Source organism: Mauremys mutica, chromosome 7, assembly GCF_020497125.1.
Source record: "Mauremys mutica isolate MM-2020 ecotype Southern chromosome 7, ASM2049712v1, whole genome shotgun sequence".
Taxonomy (NCBI): Eukaryota; Metazoa; Chordata; order Testudines; family Geoemydidae; genus Mauremys; species Mauremys mutica.
The window spans coordinates 127,353,096-127,377,270 of record NC_059078.1 but is presented as its reverse complement, the minus strand read 5'-3'; the positions used below and the strand labels follow the sequence as shown (position 1 = coordinate 127,377,270).

Below are 24,175 nucleotides of genomic sequence, written 5' to 3'. Positions count from 1 at the left end.
AGAGTTGAAATGTAAACGGGTGTAAGCTCCTTGGGGCAGGGAGCATTGTCTTGTTCCGTGTCTGTACAGCTCCTAGCGTGACGGGGGCCTGGGCCGTGACTGGGCTCCTGGGAGTTATGGGAATGCAAATAACTAACGATGGGGTGGCCAAGCGGCGGCAAAGGGGGGGTGATAAATGGTAGCTCCCGAGTGTAAAGGCCGGCACGTTAACCCCCACAACGGCCTTGCTGTTATCTCAGCGCCTACCGGCCGTGTGGCTCCAACACAAGAGTGACTCGCAGCAGGCTGGAGTTTAAAGCAGATTGAGCCCGGTGCAGGGTGAGTCCGTGGGACGAGCGTCGGGGTCGAGGTGCCTTGGCAGTGCAGGATGCAAGGAGCCCTGAACTGGAACGGCTGGGGGCAGAGCTGTGAGAGGCAAGTTTGCACAGTGCCTCTAGTTTTGTCCGGATTTATCCAAGGTGACCGAGCCCTTACGTTCATGAGCTCGTGGCCATCGGGGAGGTAGCTGGCCTGAAGGCTGCAGTGTGCAGGGTTGTGTGCTGACCCCCCAGCCGTAATTCCACTGGCTTGTGTGTTTTCCCCCAACTGTCAGGTCTGCTCCTTAGCCTTGGGGTCAGGGATGTCCCCGTGTGTGTCTGGCTAAAGCAGGAGCCAGAGCTGCATTGCTGGCAGCCCCTTTCGCTGCAGGCCTGGGTCACTGGGCACTGACTCCCCATTCTGTTTTCTGATGCCATCTGCAGGTCTTGGAGGTTGTGCGCGCCAACTACGACACGCTGACCCTGAAGCTGCAGGACGGGCTGGATCAGTACGAGCGCTACTCAGAACAGCACAAGGAGGCTGCTTTCTTCAAAGACCTGGTGAGCTGCCTTCCTGCTCTGCCGGCCGGCCGGGGAACACCCGGCGCCTCGCTGCCCAGCTGTGACACAGCCTCAGGCCCAGCTCAGTGCGCACGCACAGCCTAGCCAGGGCACTCCTCTTCTCTGCGCATGCAACTGGGGGAGGCCCTGGGAGGTGGGGCAGCCGTGGGTTAGAATCAGGAGATTGCAGGTCTCCACTGCGCCAAAAGCCCTGGAACACCCAGTGCTGCGCATGGTTTGGCTTGAACCCCTCGGTGCCAGCAGGCCAGTCGGTCTGTGTCTCCCTCTCCCCTGGGAGAGCTGGGCCAGTGCGTAATGGGGAGCTTGCACTAAAGGGAAGCCTGCCCGGGGCATCGGACAAAGCAACGTAACATACTTCTACTGCTGTAGCAGGGCCACAGAAACACGAGTGGACATGACGCACAGCTCTGGCCAGACACCCTCGTCCTCGTCCGCCCTTCGCCCTCTCCTGCAAAGCGGGGACTTGAGCCCAGCAGGAAAGGGGAGAGAGTCTCTCCTGGCTCTCCCAGGCAGCAGGGCGCAGGGATGGGGGAAGTGACGGTCACACAAGCGGCACCCGGACAGGATTAGACTTGGAGTAATCCTGGCTGGTTGGCCAGGGTCGCCAGCAGCCAGCTCCCCAGGGGCTGGCTCTCGAGTGGTTCCGCTCACCTGACTGGATCCCGCGAGAGCCTGCACCATAGCTGGCTTGGTTTGCGGTGTCTGTGACTCCAGAGCTGGGGAGTCCTCCCACTCCAGTGGGAGCTTGCTCCACCGCTGAGCTGCTTTCCAGCTAATTTCTCCTGCTAGTTCTGTCCCGGCTGATTAATGAGTAACTGCTCCCTGCCCACTTTCTCACAAGCCGTGTGAGCTGAGAACAGCTCTGCCTCCCCAGAATGAGCTCACCTGGGGCTCTCTGCTCCCCTCGGGGGCTTAGTTACTAACCTTTTCTCCTTTTTGCTGCTCTCCTCTCAACTTGTGCCTCTTTGTGTGTGTGATGGGTGAACACAGTGCAAAGAGATCAGCATAATGGCCTCCTGTGTTATACACATGGCTCTCCGTAGTACAACCAGGGGCTGGGACAGCATCTCACATCCCACCCTCTCCGCCCCTCCCCATTCTCCAGCATTGCTCCGGCTGATTACTTCCAGCTTGGACCATTTAAAGTGGCCCTGACTGACCTCAGACTGGGTTTGCAGTTGGCTAAGATTTTCTCTTTAACCATCTGCCCTCCAAAATATTTGCAGCCCTTCCCAGTTTTGTCTCCTCTAAGAATCTGATTAGCATGATCGAGTCCCTCCTCCAGCTCCCTTATGAAAATTACCTGAACAGGTACCTCTGGGAGCTTCCTTCTGCCAGACAGGAGAGCACTGATAATTACTGTCTAAATGTGGCAATTTACCCAGTTGTGTATCTGCTTAATCCACATTTATCTAGCTTCCCCAAGAATATCACGTGGTACCATATTAAACCTTCCTGACTAACAGCCATAGAAAATCTGCTGTATTTCCACTAAGCTTGTTCTCCCACCGCTGAGAGGAACCGAGTTGATTAGGTATGATTTGTCTTTGACAAACCCACTTAGCCTTCTAGTCATCACTACCGTGGTATTTTTCCTCTCGGTGCCTAGAAACTGCTGGCTTTACGAATTGTTCTAACAGTGTATCACGAGCTCCAGTTAAACGTACCGGGGTGCCGTTCCTGGCTCTCCCATTCTCCCCATAAAAACTGGGCCTTTGGCCGCCCTTTGCCAAGCCCCTGGATCTTCACTAGGACCTTTGGAACGGCGCCTGTGCTGGGAAATACATGGCCCGTAACTCCACTGGTGGACGCTGCCGGTGAGCTGAGACTTGGGGGTTTTACCACCACGCCAAGATGAGACTGTGACAGAAACGGCCGCGTCCTGCCCGTGCTGCACTCTCTGGTGGAGCTGCACTGGAGACAGCACCACTCAGCTCCCCGTGGTTCCCGCACTCCTGCTGAGCTGAGTCTGTCCGTTAGTGACGTACCCTGTTTCTGCCCAGTGACCTGTGCCCCTGCGTTAAGCCTCCTGCTGCAAGAACCTTTTTCAGCAGGGAGTGACGCACGAGAGCCACTTCTCTCTTCAGCCTTCTCGACCTGTCCCCTTTGCTCCTCCCTGCGAAGTAGTGAGCACAACTCCACTTCGTCCTTCTTGGTGCCTCTGTGCTTAAAAACCTGTGTTCTCCTCCGGCACGGCCTTGGCCTCTCCGCTGCCCGCTCGCACCAATGGCAGGGCAAAGCTCCTGGCTTCCACCATCCCCTTTGAACCGAGTCCTCAGAGGCCCGAGGTGCTGTAGTCACATCGTGGCGAAAGGTGACACACAAAGCGGTGGGGTGGGGGGTGCAGATTGGGCTTTCAGTGGATAAAAGGACCCCTAGAAAGTTTGGGGGGGGTTCCCTCTGAAATCTCAGGCCCCGCAGCCCCCTCCGGTTTTGTTAGGGGTCTCGGGATGGCGATTGAAGCAGTGGGTGTGTTGAGACTTTAACAAAGGCTTCCTTTCCCCAAAATGTTAATTGGTGGTTGTTGTTAAATAGCTGTTGACAAAAACCAGAGTTTTAGACAGTCTGACTCGGCTTGTCGCCGGAGGAAAATTGCATGAATAATTAAAGCAGCATAAGCCCCAGTGTGCAAACTCTTATTCTGGGTTAAAAGCTGCATATCAGTTGGGAACAGGTTTAAATTTAACCCCCAAAAAGGTGCTCTTAACCCGAAACAGGAGTGCCCCACGGGGTAGACGCAGTTTTACAATATTGGTTTGAATTTAAGTTAAACCAAAGCAACTTTCCCATGTAGACAAGGCCTGCAAATCCCTCCCCCTGAGTTGCTCTGGGCGCCGATGACCCCATCGTTGCGTTAGTTCTCTCGGGACCTGAGCTCTCCACGTGAACGAAATCCAGTGAGAAGCCAGGAGGCCCCTCTCTCCTCCACAAAGGAACAAGACAGCCTGAGCTCGGTTTCCTCCCCCTTCCCAGCCCGCCTAATGAGGCTTCATCTGAGTTCGTTACCAGTGCAAATTTGGTCCCATTCCTAACGCCCCCCCGAAGCCTCGTGGCAGGCTCTGGATTGGTCGGGTGGGTCTGACCGTCAGGCAGTGGACGAGAGCAGAGGTTCCTGAGCCGCACCCCACGGAGCAGGCCGCCTCCGAGGTCCCCTGGTGCTGGGACAAGGGCTCAGCTCAGGGCGGGGGGCGTCGTTTAGCCCCCCAGCCACCTTCTGCAGCTCCCAGGGTCTGGCCCACAGAGCTCCTGACAAGCCAAACAGCTGGGCAGAGCTGCCAGCTGCCCAGGTGTTACCAGGTCAAAAGTCAGTCCCCTCGCCCCGCCGCCCCATGGCTCACGAGGAATGGGGCGGAGGACATGCCCCCTCCCACTGGTTCTTGCTGGCCCCAGGGCCACCACAGGGTTCTGCAGAGCGAAGGACTCCGAGTTGGGGTGGCAGATTCAGGCCCGCAGTGACGGTGCCATCTCCAGCCGCCTTAGGAGAGCTGGCTTTGCGCGTTCCTGGTTAGACAAGTCTCTGGGCCTGATCCCAGAGGGGCAGCACACCCGGCAGGCTCGGGCCGTCTGGCTCCAGCTGCTGATCCAGCCTCCCCGGATCACTGGCTGCAGAACTAGTGTCACTCCCGAGCCAGAGCCGGGTGTAACTCCGTGCTGTGTGGGGCACGCGTTCCCTGCCCCCCGGGCATGAGCCACACCTGCAGTGCCTGCTCAGCGCTGCGGCTTTATGTCCTCGATCCCAAGGCAGCGCAGTAAGTGAGCAGAGTAACTCATGCTGTGAAAGAATCAAAGTGCAGCTGGCACGCACAGGGGGCAGAGTTAAGGGGGTGTGGGCGCCCCGCCGTACCCCTCCGCTCTCGGGAAGGGTTGGGTTTCCTGCAGCTGTTTTCTGGGTTCTAACCTTTCTCTTTGTTGCTGAACTGAGACGTGTTTGAAAGGGAACGTGGCTGCCATGGGTCTGCAGCTCGCGTCGCGGGGGCTGGGTTCACTCCTTCCTACTCGCCCTTTGCATTTGCTTTAGACAGTTTCCCCTTTGGAAGTGCCCAGCTTTCCGAACTGCCCCTCCCCCCCTTACCTTAGCACCGACAGACTAAACACACACCCAGGCGACTCTGCTTTCCAGGGCTCTGCAGCATCCACCTTCTGCTCCGGTTTCACTCGAACCCGCCCCCGCTAACCAGGTCAGCTGCAGCCGTGTGGTCCCAGGCTCAGAGTCGCTGGGAACCCTGAGCCGGGTGTTCGCGTCAGTGTTGCTTTGCAGTGTCCCTGTGATGTGAGGCAGCCGTTCGGTTTGCATGGAGCCAGGCACGGCGGGGCCTGGACTCCGTTTGAGGCCTGTGGGGGCTCCAGGCCTGGAGCGGGGAAGGGGAGCAGCGGGGGCAGGGCAGGCGAAGGGGAGCAGCGGGGGCAGGGCAGGTGTCCGTCCAGGCCTGGAGCGGGGAAGGGGAGTAGTGGGGGCAGGGCAGGCGTCCGTCCAGGCCTGGAGCGGGGAAGGGGATAGTGGGGGCAGGGCAGGCGAAGGGGAGCAGCGGGGGCAGGGCAGGCGTCCGTCCGGGCCTGGAGCGGGGAAGGGGAGCAGCGGGGGCAGGGCAGGCGTCTGTCCAGGTCTGGAGCGGGGAAGGGAATTACTTTTGAAAGCAGGAAGCTCTAGCTGGTGTCGGCAGAGCGCCGGCTCTGGAAGGGTGCAGGAAGGAGGCTGTCTGAGGGCTTGTCTACACTTAAAGCGCTACAGCAGCACTTCGGTTCTCCCATCGTGGCTGTAGATCCAGGTGGCAGGATTCCTCTGTTGGCCTGGCGCTGGCACTGGAACCGGGGGGCTGAGGTGAGCTTCACTACACCGCTCAGGGGTGTGACTCGACCGAGTTCATTTTCTAGTGTAGACCAGGTCTGAATGTATCTGGTGAGAAGATTCTGCTTCGGACGCAGCTAGTGACCAGGTTCTGCCTCAAGCCCGACGCACGCGCCCCCCTGTAATTCTCTCCTCCCTGCTGGGCTGCCCCTGCAGACGCTCGCCATGTTAATGTAAAGAGCCAATCTGCTGGTGCTCCTGACTCGGCTCTCTCCCAACCAGACCCTGCTGCAGCCACTTCTCCAGGTTACTTGTCTGTGGTGTGGAAAGTTGGAGCCCAGAGGGGTCGCTCCTGCCCCGTTCACCGGGAGGCCAGGGGCATCTGGATGAAATGTCTGTTTTCTCTCCGCCAGGTTCGATCCATCAGCATCAACGTGCGGAGGAACCTTGCCTTCAACACGCTGAGCCAGGAGGTCCTGCTGAAAGAGTTCTCCACCATCTCCTGAGCCAGAGCCGCTCAGCTGCCGCGCGGGGCTGCCAGGAGAACAGCCCGTCTCGGTGCAAACACTGCAGAGCTGCGGCCGCCTGCCCCTTGCCCGCCGAAGGGACTACACTGCCTGGGGGCGCCTGGCTGCTGAGCGCTGGATTCCCAGTGCGCACGTTCCTCCAGGAGAGACACTCCCATACGTACACGCGGGGGCAGATTTAGCTGAAGCAGGGACATTGATACGCTGGAAGAGCAATAGCATCATGGGGCCAGGGCGGACGCTGGATGCCATGGGTGTAGGTAGCTGCTTGGCCTGCAGTTCCGGCTGAGGACTGGCTGAGAGATTCCCTTGGGGGCGGGGGGGCGTTAGCAAGGTGGAGAGCAGAGCTGGGGGGTTTTCCTCCCCTGAGCAGGGTCACTCCAGATTTGCTGGGGGGCATCTGGGGAGAGAGCGCTCACCTTTCTCTGCAGGAAAATAAATTTCCTGCCACCTCCGCAGGCTGAGCAACCTGCCCCCATCCACCCACGTTACAGGGACTAAGCACATGGGGGCGGCACTGAGCAGCCATCGTGTGCTGGGAGCTGCTTGGCCGTTTAGCATGGATCCCCCAGAGTCCCGTCCCCGCCAACTCACTGCCCAGCAGCCTCATCACACCCAGGCGGGGCGTGGGGGAGGTCGTCTCACTTCCAGGGCACTTGGCTGAGTCGCTCTGGCCTGATCCTGCCTCCTCCAGCCTGCCCGTGACGTGCGGCACCAGAAGGTCGTGCGTGTGCTGCAGGCTGCTCCGCCCGGGCCTGGTCTCGGGAATTTCTCAGCTGGAAAACGTCCCCGCGACACTCACTGCTCCGGCCCAGGAGCCAAGAGGGGTGTGTGGTTGTAGTCGCTTTCACTCTGCTGTGGCTTTAAGGCTGGGCCTGTCAAATCAGTAGATGTTCCCAGAGCAGGACCAGCTCCCTTTCTCCCTCCCCCTTTGTTACCCCTCAAAGGCTCTGCACTGCCACGACTCTCCCTGGCCCCAGAGGGCTGGGCTAGCCGAGCCTGCGAGCCCCACTCTCAGCATCCCCAGTGCCCAGATCTTCACCGGGTGGCTGGAGCAGTCAGATACGTGCGCTAACGTAACGGGAAGCGTGGGAGGGGTTCGTTCATAGGCCGGTCCAGCCTCTGCAAAGCGCTTACGGAGACCGGGACAGAGCCTCTCCTCGGGCAGTGTGACATGCAGCCGTTCTGCTTTATCTGCTCAAGCACCGAGCCTTTTCAGAACGGTCCTTCTGCACTGATTCCCAGGCCGGACAATGGCTCTGCCAGCCTGCCCCAGCAATCAGACCGGGCCGTGTGAACGGGCTTTCGGCACGCTTGCCCCGTCAGCTCCACGGAGTGAGAGCGCTTTGCAGACGTACTCAGCGGAATCTGGGCTGAAGTGCGAAGCAGAAGCCAGCTGCCAGCGCCGTCATCTGCATCCACCTTTTCTAGAAAACAATAAAGTGCCTGGGTGAGAGGAGGCTGTGACTCACCCATACTTGCTCGCAGCCCTCTCCCCACCATGGGCACGGGAACTGTCCCAGCTCAAACGGATCCTTAGCCTCCTGCCGGCGCACCAGGGCTGCAGAACAGACGGCCTGGAGCCCAGCTGCCGTCCAGTGGCTCCTGCCACTCTGAGCAGCCGACCGTTCGCCTTGACTCTGAGCTCCCTGGCTTGTCGCAGCTGCAGCCAGACATTTCATCTCACTCTCCTCCGCGCCAGCGGGACGGCCGCGTGCGGCTGCCAGAGCTCGGCCTGCCCCAGGCGAAGCCAGGTCAGCCTGGCGTGAGCTGATTCTTCAGCAGCGTGTAAATGCAAGGAGCTGGAAGTGCCAGCAGCAGGTGCACTGCCATCTCCTCTGAGTCCTGGGGAGAAGCCTGCCTGCTTCCGTCCTGCTGGGCTTACTTTGCTGAAGGTGACTTGAGCTGCATCCTTTGGCCCTGGTACCAGCAAACCCCCCCCCTCCCCACACACACACACGCACGCACCTCAGAGGGGTCTGAGGAGGACTGGAGCACTGGGTCCCTCTTACAGAAAGGTGGGGGCTGGGAGCAGGGCTGACACCTCCACAGCCAAGGCAACTGACGCAGTGTCTCAGCTTGTCCATCTCGACCCCCCCACGAGACCCCCTCTCGTGCCACGCCCCTTCCCTGGCTGACGGGACGGCAGCAGGGCCTGCTCTGGGCTCAGACCCAAGGGCAGCTGCTGAGCCAGCCTGCGGGTGACACGTGTCCTGTGTAGCGTCGCTGAGCCCAGAACGGAGCTAAATAAACAGGAATATTTGGCATAGCACAGAGAGCTAAATAAACAGGAATATTCGCCTTCCACGGGCAGTGGCTGTGTGCGCGCTTTGGGGAGCAGGGATTTGACTGGGGCCTGTTCTCCTGGCGGGCTGGCCTGCCCTCAAACCATGGCACGTGCCGCCTGGCCAGCCAGGAATCGTGGTGGGGCAGAGCGAAGGGGTTTTGCTGGCCCTGCTTCTGGCTTCCGTGTGTGTGCAGTACCCTGCTCCTGGCATGCACACGAGTCGGCTCCTGCAGCCTCTCATTCCCCGAGGGTCTGTCATCACGCCGTGCCAGCTCCCAAGCCCCCTCCCAGCCACACACAAAACTCTTACCCGAGTCCGGTGCCTCCCCGTAGGCTAGCTGGGGCTGGGTTCGAACCCAGCTGCTGTATTCCCTGGGGCTGGTAACCCGCCTGCTTGCAGTGCAGACACAGGCTAAACTACTTGCATGCTGCTAGTCCTCCAAGGCCTTCCCACCATCCCCCCGTGCCCGGGACAGACGTGCTCCCGCAGTTCACTGGGGAAGAATCACAGAGCGGCTCAGCTCGCTGCAGCACCAGGACCCTGGGCTGTGCCCCCAGGAGTGCCAGGGACATGCCCGGGAGCGCAGCACCGGTGAGGACGCAGTAGCTCGGGCAGAGCTGGGCCGTGGGCTGCTCACACCCCGGGAGGCTAACCCGGGGCTTAGACCTGATCCCAGGAGAGCGTCCCTGAGTGTAGTGTCCTGGAGGCAGGATGCGGCTGCTGCATTTCCCAGCTGTGCCCGGCCCCGGGCGTTACCGCGACTCCCGGCTGCTGCGTATCCCAGCTGTGCCCGGCCCCGGGCGTTACCGCGACTCCCGGCTGCTGCGTATCCCAGCTGTGCCCGGCCCCGGGCGTTACCGCGACTCCCGGCTGCTGCGTATCCCAGCTGTGCCCGGCCCCGGGCGTTACCGCGACTCCCGGCTGCTGGGTATCCCAGCTGTGCCCGGCCCCGGGCGTTACCGCGACTCCCGGCTGCTGCGTATCCCAGCTGTGCCCGGCCCCGGGCGTTACCGAGACTCCCGGCTGCTGCGTATCCCAGCTGTGCCCGGCCCCGGGCGTTACCGAGACTCCCGGCTGCTGCGTATCCCAGCTGTGCCCGGCCCCGGGCGTTACCGAGACTCCCGGTTGCTGCGTATCCCAGCTGTGCCCGGCCCCGGGCGTTACCGAGACTCCCGGCTGCTGCGTATCCCAGCTGTGCCCGGCCCCGGGCGTTACCGCGACTCCCGGCTGCTGCGTATCCCAGCTGTGCCCGGCCCCGGGCGTTACCGCGACTCTCGGCTGCTGCGTATCCCAGCTGTGCCCGGCCCCGGGCGTTACCGAGACTCCCGGCTGCTGCGTATCCCAGCTGTGCCCGGCCCCGGGCGTTACCGCGACTCCCGGCTGCTGCGTATCCCAGCTGTGCCCGGCCCCGGGCGTTACCGCGACTCCCGGCTGCTGCGTATCCCAGCTGTGCCCGGCCCCGGGCGTTACCGAGACTCCCGGCTGATGCGTATCCCAGCTGTGCCCGGCCCCGGGCGTTACCGAGACTCCTGGCTTTCACAACTGGCCTGCCCCGTTCCCTGCACTCCCCTGCGGGAGGTGCCCCCGCTCTGGTCCCTGCTGGCCTCCCATTTGGCTCTTCATGGCCTAACCCGCCGGCCATGCCTGGAGCAGGTGCTTTGGAGCTGAACACGATGGAAGTGGCTGGTACCGTCTGAGTGCCACTGCCACAGCTGGGCCCCTACTGCGCGAACGATTGATGCAGAGGGATCCTGCATCGGTGCACAATGTAACGGCCTCCGCGGCTAGGTAGAGATGGGCCCTGCTGCACTCTCGCCTGGCTGCTAATCTCCCGAATGCCTGAAGTGAGGAGCCATTTAACACGAATGTTCAGCATTAAAGCCCAGCTCGAGGTTCAGGATTTCCACGGGGCTGGGCCAAGTGGTTGAATTTTGTTCTGGCTAATTTATAACCCAGTCCTTCCTAGGAAGAGCCGTTACCGAGCCGCTCAGTGTGGGGAGAAATCAGATTGCTGGCTTTCAAATCCAGCAGGCGATGCAGGGAGACAAATATTTTTAAAAATAATGACCTATCCTCTAGGAGAAAAATTGAGTTTGAGCTAAAATGTGGCTGGAGATATTAAAAATTGATTTTTAAGCACGATGGGGTTTCTTTGCATCAATTTTCCTTCCCTCGTTCTCACAGGTTCCATTTTTCATACATAACTGAGCGCGTCCACTCCTCGCAATGGCGGTGGGTCGGTGCGTCTGGTTCTAGCATCGCCTTCCCGCTCTGGTGCCCCGTGGGTTGGCGGAGAGTCGCTGTCCTAGGTGGGCGTATTGCTCCAGCCGTGCAGGCAGCACCTGCATCGAAGCGGGTTCCCCTGAAGGCCGCCCGGGGTGAGAAGTGGCTCCGGGCCGGTGAGCGACATGGGAACAAGTTGTGCTTGGGGCTGGCCGCTCGGAGGAGAGGTGGAGGGTGCTCGAAGGGCAGACGGGGATTAAGAGACAGGCAGGAAGTGGTGATAATGAGCTGGGTTCAGCCCACCCCGGGGGCGTGGCAGAGTCTCCATCACTTGGAGGCTTTGCGTGAAGTCTGGGTCTCTAACACGGGCTGTAGCCCCACCCCAAGGGCAGGCTGGAGGCAGGGATGGAGGGCTGGGTTCCCTGGGGTCAGACTGAGAGAGGGACAGCGGAGCCAGGGGCTGGAGTCCTGTCCTGGGCAGCCTGCGAGGGGGGTGCTGCGCCTGCAGGTCTCTGCGACACCTGGGCCAGCTGTGTCTCCCTGCCAGGCTGGCTTTTCTCCCCAATCTCCGCTCCGGCGAATCCATCAGATCCTAGACACTGAGCAGGCTCCTCCTCTGCTTCGTAGATCACCTCTTCTGCCCCCGCCGCCTGCTCAGCGCTGGGGTCCGGTCTGTAGGGCAGGAGAAGGCCCAGCTCGGCGTAGCCCGATCTGGGGAGGGAGCTCCCAGCCAACTCGCATGGGGCCATGGGGCTGCATCGGGCCCCGCTCCTGCTGCCTGGCCGCATGGCGCAGATCTCTAGACCACGAGGCGGGGGCTGCTTAGGGTGCAGGGAGGAGCTACTGGAGGGAGTCCAGCTGGTGCTGATTCTGCCCTGGAGGAAATAGTTCCCCCAACCCCAGATGTTTCTCCAAGGGCCGATAGGCTGAGCTCCCCCGAAGCGGTGACGCACCTCGGCTCTGCCCTCCCAGCTCCGGGGTAGCGCCGTGGGTGAGAGGCGCTGGAGACACAGGCCGGCTGGGCCCAGACTCCTGCCCCTATTTCTGATCATTATTCGACAGCCCTCTGGGCCCCATCTCAGCTGCCCGGCCATGTCCTGCAGGAGCCGCCCACGAGGGCAGAGAGCGGATTTCAGTCCGGGGCTGGGGCTGGGTGACAGGCCCCCGCTGGCGGGCACAGACCTGGGTTCTGGGCAGCGGGGCTCAGCCGGTGGCATTTCTGGGAGTTCAGCCTAAGGGGCTGGGTTCAAATCCAGGGCAGCCCCCCAGGGAGCAGTTCGGTGGAGTTGTTCAGCTGAGCTGCTCTTTGCCCCGTGCCAGGGGCTGGCAGCCGTGAGCCCTTGGGGTGACGCCGGGTCCTCGCTGTCCAGCACCGAGTCCATCAGGTCTGTGGGCAGGGGATGTGCGAGCACCATTGCTAACGGCGTGACGGGGGCGTGGGCTCCGTGCTCCCTTCGCTCCGCGTTGCCAAGCGCCGGCGCATGGGACGGCGCGTGCAGAGCCCTGGCAGAGTGAGTTGTGACGCGTGGCAGAATCCGAGGCCGGAGCGGACACTGCTGGGGTGAAGCTGGTTTGATCACCATCACTTCCACAGAGACCTGGCTTGGTGCTGCCAGCGCTGGTTCCCAGCGGGGCGGTGCCGTGGGTACGTCTGGCGAGACCAGGGTTCCTAGGGCAGCGTTCACCATCCTGAACAGGGGCCGCGTGGTGCCAGCCGTCACGTGCCACCCGCTGGCCCTGGCACCGCGGCAGACTCTGAGCTCCGCTCGTCGGCTCTTCGGGCTGCACTAGGGGAGTCCCCTGTTGTGGGGCAGCAGCCCACGTCCCTGAGACCCGCTGCTGGCCAGGAGGGACGGAGAGGGGGCTCTGCCCCGGGGGGCTCGGGACGAAGCCCTGTTCTCACAGTATGTTCCTGAGGGTTAATGGGCTGCCCGGGTGCCCTCTCCAGGGCAGGGATTGGGTCCCCGGCCGTCTGGGGGAAGCACCTTGCACGTCATGGGACCTAGTACCGTGCCAAGAGCCTGCTGGGGTGAACGGTGTCTGCTGGGATTGCTGCCTGGGGGCCCCGAGGTGCCGGCTTGGCTCTTCCTTGTGGAGTCTGCCAGGCCGGCGCAGGGGGGCTCCGGCTACCGGGGGAGTCCAGCGGCTGCGTCGCGTTCAGAGCAGGGTGTGATCAGCAGGCACCTCACCCGTTGGGCCGCGGGAACGTTCCCGCCCGTTGGGCCGTGACTGCCCCGGCCCTGCCGGTGTGTGCGGGGAGAGGGGTCTGCAGGCCCGTGGGCTCGTGTGGCCCAGGCGTGCCAGTGGGACGCGGCTCCGGTTAGGCCCTAGATTGAAGGGCTCTAGGAACCCGGGGGTGGCGCAGAGGCAAAGCGTTGCCGGCGAGCGCGGGGGAGGCCGGCGGGCGCGTTCTGCACACGGCGTGTTGGGAGCAGCTGGGAAGCGCCGTTCGGCAGTGGGTGCCCCGGCCCGGCTGTGGACGAGGAGAGCGGGTGGCGGTCGGGGAGAGCAGCGGAGCCGCCCCGGTGCACTGCTCTCCAAGCACAGGGCCTGGGCCTTGAGGAGGAGGAAGAGAAATTCCACAGGCACCTTCCTAGCGTCCTGCTGAGGCTCAGCTCGTCTCCCAGGGCCCCCTGGCTGGCAGGAGCGTCCCAATACACCCAGGATGCAGGGCCTGCCCGGCCACTGGCCGTTCACCTGGGGGACCCGCTGGCCCTCAGCACGCCTGGTTCGCGTTGGTTCACCCCTCCCCACGGGACGCTAGGAGCGTTCGGAAAGGCCTGAGTGCCAGGGGGTTGCAAGGGCCAGCGACTGAAGCCCCTAACCCCCCTCCCCGCTGGGCCCTGGCTCGTTAGCGCGCTCACAGCCAGCCAGCCAGCCCTGTCTCCGCACGCCCAGGCTGCGGCTGGGACCGGCTCTGGTGCCGGGAGCGGCTGCAGCGCTGGGGATGGGCCAGGGAGCCGGGACGAGCTCTTGGCACCAAAAGCGGGATGAACTGGGAGCGTCTCCCTGCTGCCCTGGGGCCAGCCTGCCCTGGACTCTCCTTGCTCCGAGCTGGCCCCCCAGGTGGCCGGTCGCAGGGGAGCGTGGGGGCAGCCTGCCCTGGACTCTCCTTGCTCCGAGCTGGCCCCCGAGGTGGCCGGTCGCAGGGGAGCGCGGGGGCAGCCTGCCCTGGACTCTCCTTGCTCCGAGCTGGCCCCCGAGGTGGCCGGTCGCAGGGGAGCGCGGGGGCAGCCTGCCCTGGACTCTCCTTGCTCCGAGCTGGCCCCCGAGGTGGCCGGTCGCAGGAGAGCGCGGGGGCAGCCTGCCCTGGACTCTCCTTGCTCCGAGCTGGCCCCCGAGGTGGCCGGTCGCAGGGGAGCGCGGGGGCAGCCTGCCCTGGACTCTCCTTGCTCCGAGCTGGCCCCCGAGGTGGCCGGTCGCAGGGGAGCGCGGGGGCAGCCTGCCCTGGACTCTCCTTGCTCCGAGCTGGCCCCCGAGGTGGCCGGTCGCAGGAGAGCGCGGGGGCAGCCTGCCCTGGACTCTCCTTGCTCCGAGCTGGCCCCCGAGGTGGCCGGTCGCAGGGGAGCGCGGGGGCAGCCTGCCACGGACTCTCCTTGCTCCGAGCTGGCCCCCGAGGTGGCCGGTCGCAGGGGAGCGCGGGGGCAGCCTGCCCTGGACTCTCCTTGCTCCGAGCTGGCCCCCGAGGTGGCCGGTCGCAGGGGAGCGTGGGGGCAGCCTGCCCTGGACTCTCCTTGCTCCGAGCTGGCCCCCGAGGTGGCCGGTCGCAGGGGAGCGCGGGGGCAGCCTGCCCTGGACTCTCCTTGCTCCGAGCTGGCCCCCGAGGTGGCCGGTCGCAGGGGCGGCGCGGGGCAGTCTGCCACGGACTCTCCTTGCTCCGAGCTGGCCCCCGAGGTGGCCGGTCGCAGGGGCGGCGCGGGGCAGCCTGCCCTGGACTCTCCTTGCTCCGAGCTGGCCCCCGAGGTGGCCGGTCGCAGGGGAGCGCGGGGCAGCCTGCCACGGACTCTCCTTGCTCCGAGCTGGCCCCCGAGGTGGCCGGTCGCAGGGGAGCGCGGGGGCAGCCTGCCCTGGACTCTCCTTGCTCCGAGCTGGCCCCCGAGGTGGCCGGTCGCAGGGGAGCGCGGGGGCAGCCTGCCACGGACTCTCCTTGCTCCGAGCTGGCCCCCGAGGTGGCCGGTCGCAGGGGAGCGCGGGGGCAGCCTGCCCTGGACTCTCCTTGCTCCGAGCTGGCCCCCGAGGTGGCCGGTCGCAGGGGCGGCGCGGGGCAGCCTGAAGGCGAGATCTATGGCTCACGCCTGGCACCAGCGAGCCTCTCGCCATCTGCGTGTCGGCACTAACGCCTCCCTGTTTATCCCAACTTCCTCTCCTCTGGGCCCTGTTGTCCCTCGCCGCGCCGGCTTGTGCGGTAACATCGCGCTCTGTTTGTGCTGCTCGGGGGGGTGTGTGTGTGTCACAGCCTGTCCCTGTGTGTGCATGTCACAATCTGTCCGTGTGTGTGTGGCACAGCCAGTCTGTGTGTGTGTCACAATCTGTGTGTGTGTGTGTGGCACAGCCAGTCCCTGTGTGTCACAATCTGTGTGTGTGTGTGTGTGTGTGTGTGTGTGCAGCACAGCTTGTCCCTGTGTGTGCATGTCACAATCTGTCCCTGTGGGCATGTCTCCCTCTGTCTCTCTCTCAGGTCCAGTCCCTAGGCAGCCCCCCAGCGATGGGTGTGCTCCAGGATGCTTGTACCGACATGACGAGGTTGCGTTGTCCCTGCCAACAGCCCGTCTCCGACGTAAAGGGAGTCGGACATGGGGGGTCACCGTAGCCCTCCCCTGGCTGGCTGAAGCCTTTTACCTGCCAGTCACTTGCACCACGCGAGATGATTCAAACTGAAAAGTTAGGTGGTGAAACCATCGGGGTTCCTAGGGTGTGTCCCAGCCCACGTCTGCTTCCCCTGCAGCATCTGGGGGGGTGCGGGAGCCCACGAGGGGGGGAGGGGGTTGGACAGGAGCTGACCAGGGCAGGGGAGGGGCACAGGGGGCCGGGGAGGGGGTTGGACAGGAGCTGGCGGTGGGGGGAGGGGCACAGGAGCTGGTGGGGGCCGGGGAGGGGGTTGGACAGGAGCTGGCGGTGGGGGGAGGGGCACAGGAGCTGGCGGGGGGAGGGGAGGGGAGGGGGTCGGACAGGAGCTGGCGTGGGGGAGGGGAGGGAGTTGGACAGGAGCTGGTGGGGGGGGAGGGGCCCAGGAGCTGGTGGGGGGAGGGAAGGGGGTCGGACAGGAGCTGGCGTGGGGGAGGGGAGGGGGTTGGACAGGAGCTGGCGGTGGGGGGAGGGGCCCAGGAGCTGGTGGGGGAGGGGAGGGGGTCGGACAGGAGCTGGCCGGGGCAGGGGAGGGGCACAGGAGCTGGCTGGGCAGTGGGTCTGTCTCCCCCTAGATAGCAGCACCCCCTCAGGTTGCACTGTTGTGTCAGTGCTGGGTGTTTCCGGGCCTGGCTGCAGGACTCGAACCCAGGACTTTCCAGTCCGAAAGCCCAGGGCTGCCCTTGGCATGCCGGCTGTGTCTGCCCTCCCCGGGGCCTTCGGCAGGGGCACTGGGTCTGGGTCCCATCAGTGGTGGGCTGGCGCCTGCCCCCTCCATCACTCCCCCCTCCGCGGCCACTGGAACGCAGGCCCCTGCTGCTCTCGCGCGCTGTCCCTCCAGGGCTAATTGAATCAAGTGCCTGGAAATTGAATCCAATTGAACAGATTAAATGAGCCAGGTGCGTCTCTGTGCCGAGCTCGGTGCTCCGGGGCCGCGGCGCGCTCAGGAGCCCTGCGCAGCACGGGGACAGCGACAGGCAGCCGGGGCCGGCAGCGCCGGGCTGGGCAGGGGGCCGGGGTGGGGGGGATAAGCCACCCCCCCCAGAAGCTGGAAGAATTCACCATTGGCCTAGTGCTGCCTACACCAGGGCGGGGTCGGCCCGGCTCCGTCGCTCGGGGCAGGGGGGTTTCACACCCCTGAGCAATGTAGCTGTGCCCACGCCAGTTCCCCGGGTAGCCCGGCCCCGGCCACGCCCAGGCCGTGCTGCTCCCCTGGCACGGCCGACGCGCCCGCTGCCTGGCTCTGCGCAGCGATTCGTAGCCAACGAGCCAGGCCATCCCACGCCAGAGCTGCTGCCCGGCCAGGCCGTTCCCCGGCTCCCTGCTCTGGGCTTTGGCGGCGAAGGCGCGTGGGAGCTGCACGTAACGAGCTGCTGCATCGGCTCCCAGCAAGGCAGCTTCGTCCCAGACAGCCCTGCCCAGACCCCCAGCTGGCGTGACTGGGCCGTAGCTCCACTGGAGTCAATGGGGCAGACCCCCAGCTGGCGTGACTGGGCCGTAGCTCCATTGGAGTCAATGGGGCAGACCCCCAGCTGGTGTGACTGGGCCGTAGCTCCATTGGAGTCAATGGGGCAGACCCCCAGCTGCTGTGGCTGGGCCGTAGCTCCATTGGAGTCAATGGGGCAGACCCCCAGCTGCTGTGGCTGGGCCGTAGCTCCATTGGAGTCAATGGGTCAGACCCCCAGCTGGCGTGACTGGGCCGTAGCTCCACTGGAGTCAATGGGGCAGACCCCCAGCTGGCGTGACTGGGCCGTAGCTCCACTGGAGTCAATGGGGCAGACCCCCAGCTGGCGTGACTGGGCCGTAGCTCCACTGGAGTCAATGGGGCAGACCCCCAGCTGGCGTGACTGGGCCGTAGCTCCACTGGCTTGACAATGGAGCTGTTTTGTTTGGCAGTGGTGGATTGCGCCTGTCTCCCGGCAGGCTGCAGGGATCTGGGGACCCTCCCTGGAGGTTAGGCTGCCTTGCAGGGCCATTGGCTGCGGGCGTCTGGCTCCCAAAGGCCGGGGGAGCCTGGGCTGTTGGTTTATGGCGGTGTGGGGCGGTCAGTCGGTACTGCCAGTGCACGGGGCTCGGGGAGGGGTCCTGGGATCCTCATCAGATAACCACGACATGTGCAAGACACCACGGATCTGCCCTGAGCCCCAGACGCTTGGGAATGGAGGCTGAGTCTAGGTCTGACAGCTACAGGTGGCCATTGGGTGCCCATCCCCATTGTATCTGGGTGTAGGGTGACCAGGCAGCAACTGTGAAAAAACGGGACGGGGCGGGGGGTAATAGGCACCTATATAAGAAAAAGTCCCCCAAAACGGGCCTGTCCCTTTAAAAACAGGACATCTGGTCACCCTATCTGGGGCCCTTCCCCAGACCGGGCGCCTTGCACAGACCAGCCGCCCCCGCTGGTGCAGGTCCGTCCATCGCCTCAGACCCGGGGTGTAAGGAGGAGGCGTGTGGCCCGTCTCCCTGCCGGGTTCTGATCCTTGGCGCAGGCCCAGGCAGGGAGCAGGGGGGCTGGTTAATTCCAGGTGATCTGCCAGCAGGAGGTGAGCGCAGTGCAAACAGCCTCATCCATCAGGCTGTGACAGAGCCTGGCACTGATGTTCCTGCTTTCCCAGGAGCCTGGTGCATAGAGCTATACTGGGGGGGGGGTGAGCCGTCCCCGAGGCTGGGAGGGGCGAGGGGGCTCGTGTCGCAGCCCCATGGGGCTGGCAGGGAGCTGGAGACATGCTGGATTCCATCCCTTGGGCTCCGGGGGGTGCGACACCCAAAGGGAAACATGGCGATCCACAAACGGCTGCGCACTGCGCACGCTGACCTCGGGACAGGGAGAGACATCCCTGCAATCGATGAGCTGTCAATCAGTGCTGGCTAGATCCCTCCCCTCCCTGCCATAATCACCCAGCTGCGCTCAGAGAGCTGCTGCTGCATCCTTCAACCTGTGTTCCTACAGTGCCTCTCCTGCCCTACGCACACTGCTGACATGCAGCCACCTCTGGGGTGGAGGGTGACGGCCAACTACAACCGCGGCAGGAGAAGAAACGGCTAAGCAGGCCAGGCTCTCGGTGCCCACTCAGGGCAGACAGGAGGTCAGGTTGCTCTGAACCTGCCGCTCCGTAACACACTGAGCTTGTTGCATTCACCGGGGCATGGAAGGCTCAAGGGCCAGGCCAGCTGGGATTCGAACCCGCGCTCCGTGGAGGGAGAGGGATTGGCCACGATGCTCAACGCTGCTTAGCCAGCCCTGCAGTAACCAGCAGCCATCTGCCCCAAGGGCTGGCCGTGTCCGAGTGCCTCCTGGGGGCCGTTCCCCTCTGGCACAGTGCGGGGGCCTCGCCCGCCATTGGTGCCCTGCCGCCGCAGGAGCGAGTCACGGAGCAGGGTCCCCGTGTTGTCTGGTGAGCTCGGCCTGGCCACGTGCACCGTTCCCCCCGGGGCTGCTCGGCGGCCTCAGCCTGGCCGCACAGAATTCTTCAGGGCCCCGCTGAGCGCAGGCCTCGGGCTGCTGCAGGGCGGAGGAACGACGCCTGGGAGGGGGCGGGCGTGAGCTGGGAGGCTGGGGGTGGAAAGCTGCAGCTGAGCGGGACGGGCGCCCTGGTTCCTGGGACGAGTGCGCTGGGGCCCACGCTCCCTGCAGCCCTTTGGTTAGGCGCATGCCCCCTGTGCAGCCGGTGCCGCGTCCCCACGTGCTTTGCAGAGCTGAGCTAGGCAGGCAGGAGCGTTCGCCCGTGTCCCAGCCCAGGTGGGGTCTGGTGTGAAAGCGCTTGGCTGCTCCCACGGTGACGGGCGGCTGCTCCCAAGCCCCAGGACAGGCTGGTTGAGGGATACAGGGAGGCTGCAGCCCACGGCCAGAGCTGCAGAGGAGGTGGCTCTTGCACCACAGGCTGTTGAGGGGAAGGGAGAGACGAGGCTGTGTCGGGGGAGCAGCGACAGGCAAGGAAGGGGCCCGAGATCGGCTGGAGCCGCGTCTGGGAATGCAGTGGGTCTCGGAGGCCGAGGGGGTTTGGGCGCATCGCACAGCTGTGCCAGACGGTTCCCCAGCACCGTCTTCTCCCCGGAGTCATCCCAGTAAATGGACGGGGCTTTCAGGATTGTTTCTATGGGCCCCATTTGTGTGCACACGCATCCTACCTCCAGACGTGCATCATCACGGCAGCTTCCAGAGACAGGGCAGTGGGAGTCTCTGTGACGGAGTGGGAATAGTCTTAATGTTTTCTCTGAATACCCGTAGCATGTGTGCCTCAGTTTCCCCTGTGTTACTCAAGTATCTAGGTCAGGGGTTGGCAACCTACGGCACACGTGCCAAAGGTGGCACACAAGCCGATTTTTGATGGCACACGGCGTGGGCTGAGCAGCTCAGCCAACCGCCACTCTGGGGTTCCCGCTGCTGGTCCCGTTGCCAGCCGGGCTCCCGCCGCAGCCCCATTCACCTTGCTTCAGTGCAGGCCCCCTGCCAGACAGGGTCCAGGCCTCCGGCCTGCTCAGCCCTAGCAGCCGCCAGCTCCACTCACCCCAGCTGCCGATCTGGGGTTCCAGCCGGTTAACAACGGATCACTCCGGCCTGCGTGCAGCTTAAAGTAGCCGAATACGCGCCAGACATTGGAAAACTCAGCGAGGAAAAGCCAGGGCAAGGATCACACTAAACTGGTCAGATCTGCATTTTAATTTAATTTTAAATAAAGCTTCTGAAAGATTTTGAAAACCTTGTTTGCTTTACATGTAACAGTCGTTTGGTTCTATATTATAGAGAGACCTTCTAAGAAACGTCAATGTAGGCCCGGCCGCGAAGCCGGAAAGTCGAGTGTCTGCACGAAGACTCGGCACAGCGCTGCTGAACGGGCGCCGACCCACTCTAGGTGGTGGGATACAGGTGTGATCCTTGCAGAGACCCCTGGCGGGCAGGTGTCGCTGCTGATTGGCTGCCTGGGCACAGCGAATGGCCGACTGTCTCCTGGCAACTGATGGCCGAGCTGGTCCCCTGCAAGGAACCAACCTAAGGGGCTGGAACATAAGAAAGGCCGTACCGGGTCAGACCAAAGGTCCATCCAGCCCAGTATCTGTCTACCGACAGTGGCCAATGCCAGGTGCCCCTGAGGGAGTGAACCTAACAGGCAATGATCAAGTGATCTCTCTCCTGCCATCCATCTCCATCCTCTGACGAACAGAGGCTAGGGAACAAGGAGACACGGGACCTGTTTGCCTGGGAAAGGGACAAAGGACGGAGGAGGGGCAGCAGGAGAGTCTGAGGCCGGGCTGCTGGAAGCGAGTCAGTCTCCTGGTTTGGGGCTCCGGGGGATCCCCCCAGATGGACTTTTCTGACCGTCCCCGATTTCTGTGCTCCCAAGCTCTGTTCTACGCTGTGCTCCCGAGCGACGACTAACAACCCGTCTGTGTCCCACACTGGCTGGGAGTGGGGGGCAGGGCCCTTTGGGGGTGGGTGGGGCTCCCCAGGGGTCCGATCCAGGGGGACTCGCTGCCGGGAGCTCCCGGCGTGGGGCGAACAGGGGGCTGAACACTCCGAGGTCAGACCCAGGAAGCACCGACGCCCAGGAGGCTTCTAGCCCTGGTGAGCGTGTGCCGTGAGGGGAGCCCCACTGACCGGAGCCCCACTGACTTCATCGGGGCGGTGCCTGCGCACTCTGGGACAGCCTCTTTCCAGCGGGGCCCGGGGGGGGCTAAGTGACGTCCCCAGGGTCACACCGGCAGGCGGTGGCTGAGCTGGGAACTGGCCACATCTCCTGAGTCCCAGCTCGGGGCCCGACCCACAAGCCCCTCTCCGTTCCGAGGGGGGCGGGGGAGTCTCCCCGCGTATCTCAGCCCAGGCAGAGCGGGGACGGGGTGTTTGGAGGATCACTGCTGCCGGGCCCCGGGTTTGAACCGCTGCTCACGGCGGCTAGAGGGCCGGGGATCGGGCGCTCGCTGATTCTGCCCGTGCAATGTACTAAGGACGGGACCCTGCGCTCTGCTTTTCCAGTGGAGTGACTCACGCAGTCAGCCCACAGTGGGGCTGGGACAGAGCTCCAGGGCTTGCATTCCCCCAACGGGGCCTGTCTCTCCCCCGAAGCCCCTGGCAGGGGAGCTGGTGGTTCTGGCTGGATCTGTCTGACCCTGGGGCAGCCGGGGACTGGGTTGGCCTCTGCAGTAAATCGCTCTTGTCGTTTAAGTGCTGCCCTTGCTGCCGCAGAAGGGAGGCGCGCGGGTTTCACACGGAATTTTCTCGTGCTTTTCTTCGAGCCCGGGATTTTGGGGGTCACGTCATTAGGCCGGAGCAGAGGCTGCTTGCCTGAGACAGGGCGAGGTCATGGGGCTCTGGGGTGCCAGGGGGAGGGAATTTGACGGGGATCCTACCGAGAGGCAGAGCCCTGACCCCAGCATGTGGAAATAGACAGAAGGGGAATGAGAGGCCAGACTGGGAGGACAATCCAGACTGTGTGTGTGGAAGGGCTGGCGTTGGTGTCTGAATCCCAGAACCCTGCCAAGTCCCCGTTAGTCTGCAGTGCCCAGATACCCAGGTGATGGGCAGAACCGGGTCTGTCTTGAGCACTCTGGGGTGCTGTCGCTGGGGTGTTTGGCACTGAGCGGGAGTAAGAGAGGCGCAGCCGGCGATACAGGGACCTCAGAGCTCTGCTCTCTGCCGCTAGCAGGGGCCGTGCTCCTGGTTACCGCTCATGCCAGCTGGGTGCAGATGCCATGGCAGGCTGGCCCCCCGCAGGTCCACGTGGCAGGCCAGCCCCCCGCAGCAAGCAGCTCCCATCCCTGCAGCTGGCTGCCAGCGGCTCATTCCGCCAGGCCTGCCGCAGCCCCAGAGGTCTGGCGGTGGGGGAGGACGCGCTCCCCCAATGCCCAGGGTGCTGCATCTCTACCCAGCACCCAGGGGTCGGTGGGAGCCCGAGTCCTGACAGCCGACTCCTTTCTAGTTCCCTCCTGCCCATGCCCAGCGTGAACCTAAGTGTTATTTGTGCCCAGGGCCCCAGTAAATCTTAATCCCTCTGAGTGGGGGAGAATCCAGCCACAGTGATCTCTGCCCAGCGCCCAGCCCAGCACCGAGGGCCCAGGCACAGGCCCTGCAGTGGAATTTCTGCCAGGCTGGAGCTCAGGGGGAGGGTCCAGCTGTCCCATCCCGCAGGCACATCCTGGGCACATCCGCCTGGGTCCATTCGACTCGCCGCTGTTTGCCGTGCCTGGCGATGAGGCCGCGGCCCTGCTGCTGTGAGAGGAGAGGGGGCACGTCCTGCAGGATCCTGTCCGCTGGCCCTGGCACGAGAGACGTGCCAGCCCCAGCCGCCTTCCCAGCTAGCCACTCGCACCCCCCGGCGTGCTGGGCAGAGCTGTGTCCCGGCTGCCTCAGCCGGCATCTCAGCCCCGGGGAGCAGCAGAGCCCGTCCCCTCCCCCCACATCCCGCTGCCAAGGCCCACGGGACACTTTCATTCATTCCTAGAGTCCAAGGCCAGATGGGACCATTGGGATCCTCTTGTGTGAGTCCCGCAGAGCCCAGGCCAGAGACCTGCCCTGCAGCAATCCCTGAGCAGAGCGTTACCAGAACATCCCAGCTTGTTTGAACACCCTGGGGATGCTGATTGCATTTGCTGTGGCCCCCGGGCTTGACCGTAGCTGACTGTGGCAACGGTCCTGGGGGACCTTAATTCCAGGCCCTGCTGGGACTGGGCGCGGCAAATCGATTTTCAATCCTCCTCATCTGTCGCCAGGAAGAAATCTTGGCAACGGACTCTGGCTGAAAGAGGAGCAGGAACCCCCCGCCTCTGAGAGCCCCTGCTCCATCCCCCGTCCCTCGCCTCCCCCCGCGTGCCCACCAGCCTCCCTGGGGTCAGTAGGGGGCGCTCTCCATGAGCCGGCGCTGAGCAATGCTGCTGCTGGTGCAAGGGTGGGGTCCCTTGGTTCAGCCAAGCCGCAATCCCAAGACCCTGATTGCTGGGGCTCAGTAAAGGCGACGTGGCCTTTTTATCTCCATCCATCCATCTTCTTGTCACTGAGCACTAAGAACTGAGGCGGGAGGTAGATTCCCACTCTGCCGCTTACATTCACAGCCCCTAAGTCCCCCAGGCCTGGGGCTTGTGTCACCTGGCGGGTGTTGGGTGCTATTGCTGCGTGCTGCCATGCCCGCCCCAGGGGCTGCTGCCTGTCGGTGCTGGGGGGGAGCTGTCCCTGTGCAGAGGGTGAGTCGGGAATGGAACGGCCAGTGTCCCCCGGGCTCCAGGGCTGAATCGCAGCGCGGGGTGCGCAGAGGGGACCTGCACAGGGGAGCGAGTAGCTCAGAGCCCGCTGGGAGGCCCGTAAGATGTCATTACAAACAACGGGCATGTTGATTCCATTCGAGAGCCAGGTCTTGTCAATGCCACTATTGCTGGCAGACTCTCGGGCTGTCATATTAACACACACCACGGCGTGTGCTTTAAGTTAGGGCTGCTACTCAACCTTGAAATTAAACCGTCTGTGATCCACGGGCCACTACGGTTAAAAGGGCCTGGGCTTTCCAAGGGCAGCAGGTCCGGGAGCCAGGGTACACGTATCCCTTTAGTGCTGGGGTTCTAGGAAGGGTGCAATGGATTGGACACGTCGTCACGCCTTTCCTTCCCCCACTGTGCTCCTTTCCCCAGCTGTAAGTGCGTCCC

General features: G+C 63.6%; 1 protein-coding gene across 4 annotated transcripts in view; it reads left to right on the top strand.

Moving 5' to 3' along the window:
- Positions 1–9,137, top strand: part of ARMH3 (armadillo like helical domain containing 3) — a 172,897-nt gene extending 163,760 nt beyond the window's left edge. For 3 of the 4 annotated variants that reach the window (XM_045024059.1, XM_045024057.1, XM_045024058.1), the window contains exons 25-26: positions 741–857; positions 2,488–3,219. In XM_045024059.1, coding sequence (XP_044879994.1) covers positions 741–857; positions 2,488–2,736 — 366 coding nt within the window. In that variant the 3' untranslated portion in view covers positions 2,737–3,219. Of the gene's footprint in view, positions 1–740; positions 858–2,487; positions 3,220–6,077 lie in introns of those variants that run through there. The other variant, XM_045024060.1, reaches the window with a different exon arrangement.
- The last annotated feature ends 15,038 nt before the right edge of the window (positions 9,138–24,175 follow it).